Genomic DNA, 15,171 nt, shown 5'->3' with positions numbered 1-15,171 from the left:
AAACTGTCTTCAGGAATGCCAGGAAAAAAAAAGAGAACAAAAAAAGGTGAAATGTTTTCCAAGAACAAGTTGTTCACAAGTCACCGCGCAGGATCGTTGTTTCTGCCAGGTATGTGTGGAAGCGCTGGAGGCTGCAGGAGGACCTGGCTGTGCTGAACACTGTCCCCATCGCCGGGAAAAGGGTAAAGCCGCAGCGGGAAGGGTGCGAGGGCGCCCAGCCGCGCTGGGGGGGTGGTTTTGGGTCGAGAAAACCCTGAAAACGAGAAGGCTGGAAAAAAAGACGGCGCGAGGAAGCCGTCGAGCCCCCCACCCCCTCCAGCCGCAGACCACGCCCCCTCCCACGCAAGCCCCGCCCCTCGGCACAAACCACGCCCATTCATCACAGACCACGCCCTTTCGCCCGTCCTCGCCCCACCCTGCTGGGTCCCGGCCTCGGGTAGCCAAGCACCGTCCTCCCCCACTGCCTTCACGCGATTGGACACTGCTGCCGCCAGTCAGAGGCGCACCCATCGCCTATTGGTTAGACTTGCCTCCTGCGGCCTCTGGCTGGCGCTGATAGGTGGCGGCGGGCGCAGCCCCACCCCTCCCCCGTCTGGCAGGGCCGCGGCTCGGTGCCTGGCAGCGAGAGGATCGGCGTTGCYGCCGCCGCCATCGCCATGGGCACCCGCGACGACGAGTACGACTATCTCTTCAAAGGTACCGCCGCCCGCCGCGCCCGGGGCCGCGCCCGCCGCCCTCCGCGCCCCTTGAGGCCCCGCGCCGCCTCTCGGGCCCGGCCCGGCCTCACCAGGCCGCGCTGCTCCCGCGGCCCGGCCCGTTTGAGGTGATGGGGGGGCGCCGCCATTGTGCGCGGGCGGCCTCACGGCCCCATCTCCGAGGGGGCGGCGGGGCCCCGGGGACGGCGGGCGGTGCACGGGGCCGGTCCGCCGCCCTCGGGGCTTCCGCGCCGCTCTCGGTGCGCGGAACGGAGCCGTTTCCCGTGGGGGAGCGCGGGGAAGCGGCGCCGCGTTCCCGCCCCGGGGGGAGCCCTGGGCTCGAGCGAGGGGCAGGGCAAACTCAGGGCTTGCTCAGAAGTTACTGACAGGCAGTTAATAGCTTAAAAAAAAAAAAAAAAAGCATAAAAAGCCCCAAGCTTGGTGTGGAAGGTGCTAATTTTGGCTTACCTGGAGTTTCTGTAATCTGCCTGGCCTGGTGCTTGTGGAGCTCCTGGTTGCCCAAGAGCAACCTGACAGTGTAAGAGCTGCCTGACAGTGCCGGCACTGAGGGCACCAGCCTGGTGTCCCCTTTGCTCCCTCCGCCTTCCCTTTGGGAGGGTGACACGGCTCGGGTGCTCCTCTTGGCACGGGGAGGTTGATGTTCCCTGCGCTCACGAAGGTGCCAGGGTTGATCTGTTCCCCAGAGCCCTCCCTCGCCTGAGCCTTGGCCTGTAGGCAGAAGGCAGGTAGCTTTTGGACCAAGCTTATTGCCCAACTCATCCTAATATCTTTGATTATTATTTTCCATAATCATTCTGGGTGTCTCTGCATGTCTGGGGCATCTATTTTGCAGTCTTCCAGATGATGCAGGAAAACAAAACCAAAAAAACCCTATCGATCTTTATTTCTGCTCTACCTCTGAAGCAGAGGGTCCAGCCTGAGCTGGCTGGGTCTGCATTCCACCATCTATTTCCCAATTGGAATGTCRCGGAACATGGTATCATAACTGGGGAACTTGAACATCCCCAAATTTGTTTCTTACTTTTTCTTTGTGCAAATAATTAGGTGGGCAAAGCCACACTCACCTTTAAAAATATTTACCTGCCTTGAGATACAATTTTGTTTTTATCGAGAGTGAAAGTTGACTTAAAACTGCTTGGGCAGGGATCGTGCTCTTGTATGGATGCTGCAAAGGAACTTGGCGTGCTTTCTCTTACTGTATTTAATGGAAAAAAAAGCAGAGGAYGGTCCTTTTTCTGTGTGCCTTTTGGGTAGGGATGCTTGTCTTTGTATAAAAACAAAACAGGAAAAAAAAAAMCCCTGTCTTATCTGGTCATCTTTCCTTCCTTCCGGCCTTTCGGAGACCAGACAAGGAATAATGAATATAAGCTGGATCAAGTGGGATCACATCTGTGTTGTAAGAAGAAAAATGAATATGACTAAGTCCCCTTCCTCTCCCTTCAATAATGGAGTTAAATATCAAGGGGAATTAACATAATGAAAAAGGTAATGGTAGAGAGGTTGGAGTAACTGCAGCCCCCTCTTGGCTATGGAAATATTTGGCTTTTGAACTCTTTTCTGCAGATTTAGAAATAATGGCGGAGGAGGGCTGCATTCCAGGGAGGATTATTTTCATTTTCTTATATCTGAAGTTGACTTTAAGTTTTGACTGTTTCCCCTACCCACCCTTTCCCAAGGGAAATGTTGTTGGGCTTCGATTTGCTTCTGTGACGTTTTTTCTTTAAAAGTGATGATTCAATCAACTTCATGAGCGTTTTCTYTTAAAAAGTCAAAGAGCCCCTATTGTTGTTAGCTTCTTTAATGCAGAATGATATTTTCAAAAAACTGTTTGGGGTGAAAATGGCTGAGGCTTCTGCAGCAACAGTTTATACTTACAGGTGGCTCACTCTTCTTAGCGTTCACGCCAAAGAATGATTGTTTGTGTCATCCCTCGTGCTGTGTTCATAGGAATGACCGTTTTAGTGGGGCTGTATGAAAAATGTGTAAATTGTTGGCTTATCAGGTTTTGCAAGTAGCAGGCTAAAACTAATTTAAGGTTCAGTGGTATTCTGGGGATGTGAGTGTGGTTATAGTCAAGCTGTTCTCATAAATTAGCTCCTCTTTATCCTTGTTACCCGTTTCCCTGTCTTACGGATGCACCCCTGTAGTCAGAACTGCTTATTTTATTGACCAAAACAAACTGCTGGTTGTTAGCAAAATGCCTGAGCCAACCTTTGAGAGGACAAGCTGGGTTCTATATGCCATGCTGCTCAGAAGAGTTAAATCGTGAGGATTGGGACAGCATTTTGGAAATGTCACCCAAGCAAATCCAGCGGTTTAGGTATCTGCCTGTTACTTCTGCAGTTTGTAAGGTTAAAAAGCAGGAACTTTTAACTGTGTTTTGGATGGGTTGCCTCTGGAACTGAATGTATGACCTTTTAATATTTTAAAAATTATTTGCTGTCTTGTACTTATTCAAATGTGATCTCCACATTAATTTTCTTCTGAAGAAGATTAGCCATTATAGATGTTTATTTTGAAAATTAAATTTCGGAATGTGCAGATGTACTGGCTCATGAAAAGGGAGGGAAGAGCACAGAAAAAACTCTTCCTTTTACCTTTATGGACATTTAGGTTGCTCTAACTAAAACCTGAGCCTAACAAAGGAGGTGGCTAATAAATGCAAATTTATGTTATATTATTCATCAATAACTGGCAACCTTAAGTGATTAGTATATATAGTGATCTTCACTGATGTGGTCTTTGCAGAAAAGTTTCAGTCCTACTGATTCTTCAAAAACTTTATTAGTGAATAAACTGTGTGTTGAAAATTATGCAATAAACTTGATGCTATAATTTTTCTTTACTCAACARTTTATTGCACTTGATTTTAATTCTTTGTTTTACTTTGTACCAGAATCCGAAGTATGAAGCAGGTTGTGCAGGTAGTGGGATCTGCTCTGCTCAGCTGTAGGTCTGGTTCTCACTAACCAAGTGCCACACTGATAACTTGGTGATGTTAATCAAGTGGCATCCTTAATGGCTTTCAGTGGAAGGACAGGTCATGTGGGGAATGATAAGCAGCCAACTGGAGTGGAGTAGCAAAGGGGTCATCAAAGCCAAGAAAGATGCGAGGAGTAGCAATTTAGGGTGTAAACCAGACTTGGAGACATCTGATGATGCTTTGTGCTCGTAAATCAGGCTCAAGTAATTTCCAGGTTAAAAGGCAGGGCATCTTTGTGTTGTCAGTGTGGGCATAAAGGACATTTAAGGAGTATTATTTCAGCTCTTCATCTTCTTACRTTTGATTTGTGGTTTTCTTTGTAACTCTGTCAGTAATTCTGCAAGTAAACAGTCGGCACAGTCTAGTTGCCTACTTCCAAACTTCAGAGCTTTCCCAAGATCTRATCACTTTGGTCCAAAATATTATTGCTGTCTGCATGCTGAATTCCCATAGAAAATAAAGGCCTCCTGGCCCCAGGTCTTTTTATATTCTTCTGTCCTGAGAGAGGACATTAATTCTTGAAATTTCTCAAGGTTGAGAAATGAAGAAGCACTTGAAGATTATAGCATAGGATAAACCTTTATTTTTTGTTTCTTAATTTGAATCTGATTGTGCATTCACTAACTTCTCCAAAGCTYTTTCTTAGAAGCACTGTTGCATTTGTAGCCTTACAACAGAGGCAAGTAGGAAGGCAGTGCAAGACCCTCTGAATTTTCTTTCTGCAGCACATRGAGTTAATGACCCAGGAGTCACTCGCATTGTTTATGCATGAAATTAATAACTTTAAAATGTCAAAGGTTAGAAGATTTGTATGATCTGAAGAGAGAGCTTTGCTTCTTGAGCCACAGCTTCATTAGCAGGTGACTCCTTTTGGAAACAGCTGTAAGCTTAGAGGTTTTTACRTCCAGCTTGTGTAAGAAATATTCTTATCTTGTTTTAGTTAGGGGCAGAGGCCTGTTGTGAAGTGCAGCCTGCTGCTTTCTGTACAAAGTGGATGACCCTTCATCTGTTGCTGGACCACCCCGTGGAATTAGTGATGATAGGGATGAAATACTGCCCTTCTGGAGGAAGTGGGGAGAAAAACAACATTTTAGCATTACAACCATTTTATATTTTTTTTCTTCCTCGCCTATATCTGTTCTCATGCCCTAAAACATTGTTTAGGCTCTTCGCCAGCAAAGCTGGAGCCCTGTGAGGAGCTGATTTAAGCTCTCCCGGGTGGGGGGTTGTGGCACTTTGCCACATCCCCTGGCTGCCTGCTCCTGTCTCCCTTGTATTTCAGCTGTTTCAGCTGTACTAGCACAATTGTTGGTCTATCTGTGCTGTCAGCCGCAGGAAATGCCGGTGGGTGAGTTCAGGGAGGCTGCTGAAATGCTCTGAGCAGCTCTGGAGCTGGAAATGTGGGAATGGGCTGGGGAGGGACAGGAGCTGTGGCTGCCAAAGCGGTGTTGTGAACTAGGGCCCAAGTGTAAAACGGCCTCGATAATATGAGGTGATTGGCATGATCTGCAGCCCGGGGAGAGCTCATTCTGGAAGTGTGTAATCAGAAGAACATTCTCTAATTTGCTTTGGAGAGAYGAGGATGCCATTTGCTGTGTGCCCATCCCTGCTTTTATAGAGGAAAAGCAGGTCGTATCGGAGAGATATCAGCGAATGAGTATTTTGAACAGGAATAGAAAATATGCCCAAGGTTAAAGAAACATCTCTACAAATGCCTTTTTTTTCCCTTTTGCTCAAGCTGGGATGCTGTTAGTTCAAATACCTGCAATACCTGCAGTTGTGGATTATTCCCCGAGACAAAAGGAATTTGGCTTAATTSCTTCTAGACTTGTTCCCATTTAATTATTGCTTGCTCAGCTCAGTGATGTAAGGATTTAAGGAAACGTGTAGTTTTTTCACTGTGTAGTAAAGAACGTAGTCTGGCAAGTCTGGTCCTTGCAGTTGTTGCCGGGATGGGGGTCAGTGCCGCACGTGGGCGGCTTTGGCTGCGCGGCCATCCTTCTGCTTCCACCGTCCTCCTCGGCAAAGCGGGGTCTGTGAGCTGAAGGTCTGTTCTGCGCTCCTGTTTTTCTCTGTTAACATGGCAACGCCTAGTGTGGAGGCAGACTTTTAACTCATCCTTTGCTCCTCATCGCACCTGCTAGAGCTTGTTTTGCTGGGTGAAAAAAATCCCCTTTTTTGTTGTTGTTTCGTGTCTTGGCTGTGGAGTCGGGCGGTCTCATGTGCTGGCCTGGCCTTTGTGTGAACAAGCTTATTAATTAAAATAGCAAATAAATCATGTGGTGTGACCCCATTGGRAATGCAAGTTGCTGTTATTGAGGTTCTCAGCGGAAAGGGGACAAGTTTGCAGTGTGTGCAGGCTCTTATTGCACAGGTAGGTCACCTGTTGGTAAGTTTTTGGAGGCTCTGTGATGTGTTGAGGATGCAGGAAGATGCGTAGCTCCCTTTGGGTGCTGGGGATGGCCTGGATTCCCCCAGCAGTGTTTAGCTGTTGACTGTTGCTGTAGCTATTCCTCATTTCCATCCTTGAGGAACTAAGGAACTAAGTAACTAAAGGTTTGGGAGCTCTTTGGGSGGAAACACATGTTGGAGTAGTAAAATCTGAGATTTTGTCAGCATAATTTCCTCTTATTTATCTGCCTGTGCTGCTCCTCAGGGTCCTCCCCRCAAGCAAATATGACAGCCAGGAAGCACCAGTGCTCCATACAAATTCTCAGGTGAAGAATTAATTTTGAAAATAATGTGTCTTCTTCCAGTTGTTCTGATTGGAGACTCTGGTGTTGGCAAGAGTAATCTTCTGTCGCGCTTCACACGCAATGAGTTCAATCTGGAAAGTAAGAGCACCATTGGGGTGGAGTTTGCCACCAGGAGCATCCAGGTAGATGGGAAGACGATAAAAGCRCAGATCTGGGATACCGCAGGACAGGAACGATACCGGGCCATTACCTCAGCGTGAGTACTGTGGGTTTGGGGTATATATATATATATATATTTTTTTTTTTTCTCAGACTAATAGGAGAACTTTAGTGAAGATCCTATAGATAAATTCACAGGTAGAGAATCAGTTGAACTCAATTGGGATGCATGACRAAATTGCTAGGGGAGACTTCAGTGTTGATCGATATCATAACAGAGCAAATAACTTTGTGCCATTTGATTAATGCAATGAAAAAAGATTGAGTTAATCATAGTGCTGGAAATTATAGCCAAGAACACACCATACATCTAGTAAAATGGATGACAGCTGTGAAAATGCTGAATCTGCAGCACTGGACGTGTCCCTGCTTAGGACACTGGTGCTGAGAAGCTTTCGAACACAGCAGCCTGTTAATCCAGGTAGTCTTTGAAGATATGACCTTTGGTTGTGTGCATTTCTTTTTAGGAGACTAGAAGAGTCACAGCTTCCATGGTATTTAGCATTTTGTTAAATAAAATTGTGTTCTCTGGAGATGCTGTGAGGGGAAAAAAGCCACCAATTTGGTAGCTGTGGTTTTTAAAGAACTGTTTGAGAAAAGAGAAGAAGAAGAAGAAGAAGAAGAAGAAAAGGCAGTATTTGCACGAGCACATCTTTTTTTTCCAAAGGGCCAGAGGGTACTGTTTTTAACTTTATAGTAGTAAACAGTGTAGAAGAACCAGGTGTTGCATCTGGCATAACTTTGGGACAGAGTTCTCTGTAAAAACTGTACCTCATATTTTTAGATATTACCGTGGGGCTGTGGGGGCCCTCCTCGTCTATGACATTGCCAAGCACCTCACCTATGAGAACGTGGAGCGTTGGTTAAAGGAGCTTAGAGACCACGCAGACAACAACATTGTCATAATGCTGGTGGGCAACAAGAGTGATCTTCGCCATCTGAGAGCTGTCCCCACTGACGAGGCCCGGGCTTTTGCAGGTTTGTAGAGAGCTGGTGCTTTCTGAACTTGATCTGATCACATCCAGGGCTGAACTTTCACCTTAAGTTTTACCTTGGCCCTAATAAAAGAATTTAACATTCCTTTTTTTTTTTTTTAATGGAGAATACCTTGGCTTGTGAATTTTTATTTTAAATCTATTTGTAGTACATGTTTTTGAAACACTGTCCTTGAGCTGCCTGATAGCTGGAGCGTAAGCATTTCCTCTAGCTGGGCTGGAAGGAGTAAGCAACATTTAGAGGAGAAAGTGTTCTTGGAAAAATAAATTCAAAGGGATTTTGATGTGCACTGTAAATTTTGAAAATAACTATTTTGCTTCAAATGAACTGAACTGGCTGTGGAGAGGATTTAAGATTCCCCTTGCTTCTGAGTTTATTCAATCCAATCTCAGTATAGAACATTGGAACATAAAGTGTGTTTCCTTTGTCGAGGCCAGGTTCTACTGAGACCAGACACTAGCTGCTTTTGCTTAAAAATAAAGATGAAAACCTAAAAGTAAAAGCTATTGAAGTTCTTAACTAAACCACTTGTTATTTATTACAGAAAAGAATAACTTATCTTTTATTGAAACTTCTGCTCTGGATTCAACAAATGTAGAAGAAGCCTTCAAGAACATCCTTACAGGTATGGTTTGTTATGGATAGAAGTGATGCACTGAGGTACTAAACCTCCTTCTTGGACACTATTTAGGCATTAAAACAGTTAATGGAAAGGAATATTGGCTTGTCTGAAAGTCTGCTGGTCTTACCTTTGTCTTCGCCTTCTCTCAGTCTGTTTTCTTACCTCAGTGTCCCACCTCTGTGGCCCCAAATCTGAAGACATTCTAGTTTTCTGATACTCCTTAAATTCAAGCTATTGCAATAACACTATCCAAAGTAGTTTTGTATCTCCACAAAATCTAGGCAGCAAAAGCTTATTCATAGGAGGAAGTTAAATATTCCAGTGTGTTTCCCTGCACTGAAGCAGAGTGGAGCACAGTTCTTTTTGTCCAGGCTATTGAACTCTCGCTCTGAGTTGATTGCAGGGACTGTGCTTGATTATGCACCAACACATAGCTGAAGGCAGGCTGCCTGCTGGGAGTGTCCCTGAACAGAGACAGGAATTGTTTGGGAAAGTGATAATGGTCACAAGGTAAAACCAGGCCAGGGAGAGTGATTGCCACACTGCCAAGAACATTCCCTGGAACCATTTGGGCAGAGGTGGAGGCAGCCTAGTGTATGTTGTCCAGCTGCAGCTTCAGACTCGATGCAGATATGTGGGAATGCTGTTAGGCTYATGTAGTAACTGCCTTGTAGATTTAGGTGTAATCTGTGCAGTAATGTTCTACTGCCTGTTTCTGGTCTCTTCCCTACCAGGACTTGGTTTTTCCATCCTGGAGCTGACTGTTACCTGCCCATAGTTCCTTGACTTTGGAGCAAGGGATCACCCTACTTCAGATAAAGCTTAGGATTCACCTGGAAATCTTTAAGTGTAGCTATACCATCAGGGAGATGAGCAGACTACAGGCAGCAAAAGTGGGAGTCCTGCAGTCATGGCAAATGTGGTGTTTAAGATGAGCACTGCTATGTCTGTGTAGTCACTTCAGCTGGGCTGGGTAGCTTTTCCAGTTTGCTCAATTTTTGCTCCAATTTTAGTTAGATTTTAGTTTGCATGAGGTGCTGGAGTGTATCAGCACTGCGTGCTCAAGTACTCTGTGTTCCAGGGGATGTGTGTATTGTTTTGGCACCAATGTGAGTTGACTCTCTGCATTTGAGCAGCTCTGTGGCTCAGCTAATCCTTAGCACTAAAACACCCAAAATGTGCTTGACTGAAAGCAGCATGGGCTTGTGGAACTGCTGCTGAATCAATGCTAGCAAAACCCAATCAACTGGAGTAAAATCTCTGTTTAGAGGCTTTGCGTGCTATTCTGCTATGTCCTGCCATAGACGTGTTACCAGATTTTTAGTCTTTGATAAAAGAAATTGGCTGTTGCTGCTTTGAGGCTGTGGGTGTGTAAATGTGACCATAATATTTACCGCAGACTTCCAGGGAGGTACTTGCCCATTTCCTGTCTCACAATGGAAGGAAGTTGGAACACAGGCTTATACTTGCTGAAATAAGTGATTTAAAAGTATTTCAATTTGAATTATTTCTGCTAACTATGTAACTGAAATGGTTTATTTCTGAAAGCTTCTAACCTAGCAATTTTTCTTCAGCAGTTAGTGTTGTGAATCTCTGGGCTTTTGGGCTTTTAACTTAATATGGGTCAAAGAAATGAATTCTCTTAGAAAGGGTTTTGGACCAGTTTGGAGCTGTGTGGGTTTTCTTGTTGTTTTGCTTTGTTTTAACTGGCATCAGTGGGAAAGGTGATTTATTAGAGAGGAATTAGAGATTGAGGAGAGGATTTATTAGAGAGGAATAAGTAATAGTTTTCCAGAAGCTAAAATGTGAAACAGATACTTATCGTCACACAGCCCTGCTTTTCCGTAATTTGGAAGCATCCTGTTGATTGATGTTCCTAGAACACCTAGCGCTCTGTTGTATCCAAAATCTGATTTCCTCTTTTAGAGAGTCAACTCATTGCTTCTTTCTTGTTATAAAACCTTTTAATGAAAGCTGAGGCTATAGCTAGTTGACTAGAACATTAATAGGAAGAGCTGTTGTGAAAGACAGTGAAGAATCTTGTAATAACKTTTGCAGGAAAGGGGAAGAATATCTATTACAGAGCTGCTAAGCTGGCCAGCTGTTACGCTCCACAGCTGGTCAGACCAGATTCTCTTTAACARCTCTCCAGTTACGTGAAATCTCTTCCATTCTGGGTTCTACTATTTCCTTTGCCAGCTTGCTTGGAGATTTGCACCTTCTCTATTGGAGAAAATGCCCGTCTGTGCTCTAACGAGTCTGTTCTCGTTTCAGAAATCTATCGCATTGTTTCGCAGAAACAGATTGCAGATCGATCTGCACACGATGAGTCTCCTGGCAACAACGTTGTTGACATCAGCGTCCCACCAACCACCGACGGACAGAAATCCAACAAACTCCAGTGCTGTCAGAACCTGTGACCTCCTGTAGATGACTTTTGTGCCCCTCACTTCATCTGTGCTTCATTTAGAAACTTGTGTGCACTTCTTTATCTCCTGTGATTCAGTGACTCCCTCTTCCCTCCTTTTCCCCCCATCCCCAAGCCCCTCCTTTCATCTTAGAGCTTTAATTTTAGGGCTAACATTCCCCTGCCTCTGAAATCCCCTTGAATGTGATGACTTTTGGGCTTGAAATACAGGCACTGATCTGATAGACATGTTTGTGTTGGAACCTCTGCTGCTGGATATTATCCCATGAAGCACTCTCCTCAAATGTGTTATTTTTTTCTTTTTTTTTTTTTTTCTGGGAGAGAAACCATGGGGACTTGATTATAACAATTGAAGAAATAACTACATTAGGTCACAAGTATTTTTCCTGTCATAGTCAGATTTTCTCTCATGTTTCTAAACATGGGGGAGAAATCAAAAGAAAATAGCTGTCCTACCAAATGCTCTGTTCTCTGTCCTGATAAGTCTCACAGTGAGGTTTTTAGCGGTTGCACACACATAAGAAAGCTGTTGAAAATAACATTGCTTATTATGTAATTACCCTTAATACAGTTAGTCTGGCTGTGTAGTTTACTGTTTCCTGCTTGGGAAATATTTATCTATTCTTGTTTTATTTGGGAACAATGAAGTATGTCTGCATTGCTTTCTCTGCCACCACAGTTGTCTGCACTGCTTGTGCAGGCTCTGTGAAGTGGCTTAATATTTATTCACGGCTTATGTTAATCGGTTAATGTTATTGTACAGTAAATGCCAGCATATTGATTTCAAAAACCTTCTGCAACCTGTACAAGTAGGCTCATTTTGTACTGTAGATCAGTGTCTGAAAGCAGGATCTTCTCTAGTTCCAGAGGTGGTTTTTTTTTTTTTTTTTGCATGCTTTTTCTCTAGCTCTGTCCTCCTCCTGTTTGAGTGAAGCAATATTTTCATGTCATGTATATACCTGCACTTGTAAGGGTTTTGGTTGTTGTAGARAAACACGATACTTTATACATTTTGTAAACCTTCTGCAGAATCATAGCATCTTGTACTTTCTTTTCACGATCTTTCACTGTTGATCTTGTGCATAATCTTGACCTCTACTAAAATGCATATTAAGATTTTACTTACTAACTTGCTGCTCCCCTCTTACTGTTTTACTGAATTTCAAATAACTGTAAATTTCAATTGATTGTACTTCACCTGATGTAACGGGTTTGTCGTCAGTAGGGCTAACTGCTACAATACGTTGTTTTGCTGAATGGGAAGAATGTACCACAGCTTTGTGTAGTCACTCTCTTGCTAGCTCGTGAAAATCTTCTTTGACTGCTTTTTGTCACTCGCTCTTTACATTCTTGCACCTCTCCAGTAAACACTGAATGTTGAGATCAGGCAAATAGTGGGTGAAACTCTCTTAAGGAAGAACTGGAGACCATCTGCCGCTCTCTGAAGGCTAGTGGAGCAATTGGCAGTGATTTTTTGCTCTGTATTTTCCCAAATTCTGAGACTGTGCCTCACTCGATCAATACTACCTGCATGTTGGTGAGCTGAATTTCTTTTCTGATACAAAGCAAACATGAAACTGTAAATTGTGCTTRAAGAGGAAATCTGACATTCCAGTCTCAACTGTTTTGTGTCTGGTTATGTAATAAAAGTAAGGGCGGTTAACTCTGATGGCTTTTCTTTTACAAGCTTTCCAGACCAATGCCTTTAATTTCATTCTGTATACACCTTGAGGGCTCTAGCTCAAAGCTAAGGGGACACGCAGTGCTTAGCACATCCATTGTTCGGCGTTGGTTAGAGGATAGGCTCAAGGTAAAGGAGTGCCTCCTTGCAGTTAATACCTTTGAAGGACAGTCTGAGTTCCTCTTTGGGCGTCACAGGGTTCTCTCCTGAGGGAGTCATCAGCTTGGAAGCACTTTGAGCACCTGATACCTTGATAGCATCTATCAAGGGAAGGTGCAGCAAATGTGATCTGGAAGCTTTTTTTATGGTGGTCCTAGGCGAGGGTGTGATGTGTGGTCAGTACCCTAGAAGGGTGGCAGATGAGTACAGCATCAGAGAGAGTGGAAATGCTGAGTTAATGAGAAGATTTCCTTCAAGAACAAGTAGTCACTAAGGGAGTCAGGCTCCCTTTTATTTTGAACAAAACCCTTTCTAGATAAAATGAGTTGGGATAGTGTGAGGCAGAATTGTGCAGTTAAGTCTTGTTGATCCAATGTGATTCAATGCATTTACTCTGCAAAATCTTCTTCTTAACCTGAACTTTGTGCTGCCGYCTTCTCTGCTAGTGACTAGGATTGATCTGATGTGGTAGAAGAAGCTGAAGTAGTCTCGTCAGTTCAGAAAATTTCTTTAATCTTTGGACTTTGTGGAAAGGATTCCTCAGAGTTGAGGGATATCTGAGAACTGGTCCATGCTAGGCATGCAAGGACTGCTGTCTTCTCCTGCAGAGCTGTTTATCTTGCCGTGGACTGGTCTGCTTAGGATGTGAGGAGCCTGTGGGTACATRTGCATACACACAGAGGGTTCACAAGCACTGTACATTAAGTGGTGGTTGCATCTGCCATAGACATGGACTCGTTTTCAGCTTGCTTTGCTGCCCTCCTGGCAGGTAGAGAGGCAGCCCTCCTCCTGTGGGTCTGAGATGACCACCTAGGCTAAGCACAACAATAACCGTGCCAAAAAAAGGCCCATTGATGGCTTTTTTTCTTGGGTAAAAAACACATTCCTGTTGCACAAATGGGAAAAATCACTTTTAATCTTTGAATATTGTGTCCTGTTGGAAGCACTGTACACCTAACAAGCTATAGCTCCAACCAGAACCACTGCTGCTGGTGGCTACAGCAATTGGGTAGGGGAAGGCTTGGAGGAATCCTGTGGACTGTCTAAAAGTCAGGGAAGTTCTGACAGGCCCCACTCTTTACCAGGCTGTCCTGATGTGGAAGCAACTGAGTTAAGTGTAACTTYACCTGGACTGCTTGAGGTTGTAAATTAGCTGACTCCATATCTCAAAATGTGCCATGAACACTTAAAAAAGGGCTCTGCCKCTTCCCAGTGTGGAATAAGGGGCTTGAGCTCAAAATGATGTCCAGAAAGCTGCTTGTGCAAGAAAAATGTGCTATACTTACTTCACTTCTATACTTACTTCACTATACTTAGGATAATTTTTCTGTCTTTGGAAAAGTAACACTAAAAACTGTTGCTTACTCTCCTGTGTCAGTAGCATAGTAAATCTTACTTGAAGATCCCTGCTGATATTTAAATTAGATCCACCAATGTAGAACATAGGTGTATTTTCTGCTGTTTGACCTGTTAGTTATGGGGAGAAGAGAGGCCAGAATTAACACACAAAAGGGAATTGCTGCTGGGCACACAAACAGATAATCTGGTTGAGTACACTCACTGGGGAGAATGCCTCAGTTTAACTTGTTTTCCAGTTAAATTAGGTCCTTTCAAACTATTCCTGTGCCTAGGTGAGCTAAGGAAGAAGTTAGGAATCGCTCTAGAGCTTTCATCTTGCTACACAGGGCAAGAAAACTTGGATCATAGGAAAGTTTTAAAGCCCTGTGATTGCGCAAGTATAAAACTGCAAGGGATGAGTGTCTGCTCGATACTTCATCAAAATGACTTGTGTGCCTCGACACCATCAGYGCTTGGTAGAAGGAAAAAGAGCTATTCTCCCACGTCACCGTGGCTGCTTCTCAGTGCTTTGGCCAGGTTTGCAGCAGCAGAACAACTGCTGCATCCTAAGATGCCCAGCTTGGCTGCTAGATCACTTCTTATGACCCCAGAGGAGGTGGAAATGCTGTGATTTGTGTGCTAGCAGGAGAGAGCTCTCTCCASTGGGCACAGCTGGATGCTTAGGATTATTAGTGTGTGCCTTTTATTTAAGCAGGTCACTCGCCAAAAGCAATTTGATGGGCCTGGAGAAATGTACAGCGGGTGTTTTGACTTCAGTATGTTGCTTTTCTGCGTGCTGGACGGTTCCAACAATTGTGGCCGTGATGCAGCTGTTGATGCGTTCGGTTGATTCTTAGCTGTGCTTGGTGCAAAGTTTCCATTCCAAGCATAAAGGTGCCGTTTGCTTAGAGCTTCTGATCTGTGTAGAGGAAGATACTAATGAAGTGATTAGAGCACTTAAGGAGGCTATTTTCCATCATAAAATATTAAGGGGGAAAAAAAAAAAAAAAAAGGCAGTATTAAAGGTAAGGGCCTGGATTTGCTGAATAAGGAAAGACAGGTAATTAGAGGTGAAAACTAATTATATTTTAAGCTGCAATGTCCTAGGGCTGATGCTGGGTTCTTCTGTCTTTTAGGCTCTGAATATCGTGATACTGCAGATACTTGCATTTGAATGGTAATTATCAGAATGTTTCCGTGAAAAAAAAAAAAAAGCAAATAGCATCTCCAGGGCTGCACTGATGCMGTTATTAACAGTGATTCTTACTAAAATGGTCAGATAACGTGCAGTAGTGTTGTCTGTCAGGCTTTGTAGGTTATAAACAGCACTGGA

At 44.1% G+C, this 15,171-nt stretch overlaps 1 protein-coding gene across 1 annotated transcript; it reads left to right on the top strand.

Moving 5' to 3' along the window:
- The first annotated feature begins 560 nt into the window (after positions 1–560).
- On the top strand, positions 561–14,528 carry RAB11B (RAB11B, member RAS oncogene family). Its single transcript, XM_026035188.1, has 5 exons — positions 561–696; positions 6,456–6,651; positions 7,399–7,592; positions 8,155–8,235; positions 10,507–14,528. Exons 1-5 carry the CDS (start codon positions 657–659, stop codon positions 10,650–10,652), a joined length of 657 nt encoding a protein of 218 aa, XP_025890973.1. The 5' UTR covers positions 561–656; the 3' UTR covers positions 10,653–14,528.
- The last annotated feature ends 643 nt before the right edge of the window (positions 14,529–15,171 follow it).

The sequence above is a fragment of the Nothoprocta perdicaria genome, unplaced genomic scaffold (genome assembly GCF_003342845.1).
Source record: "Nothoprocta perdicaria isolate Ctin4 unplaced genomic scaffold, notPer1 scaffold_157, whole genome shotgun sequence".
Classification (NCBI taxonomy): domain Eukaryota; kingdom Metazoa; phylum Chordata; class Aves; order Tinamiformes; family Tinamidae; genus Nothoprocta; species Nothoprocta perdicaria.
The sequence above is the reverse complement of the archived record's forward strand: the minus strand, read 5'-3'. Positions and strand labels throughout refer to the sequence as shown.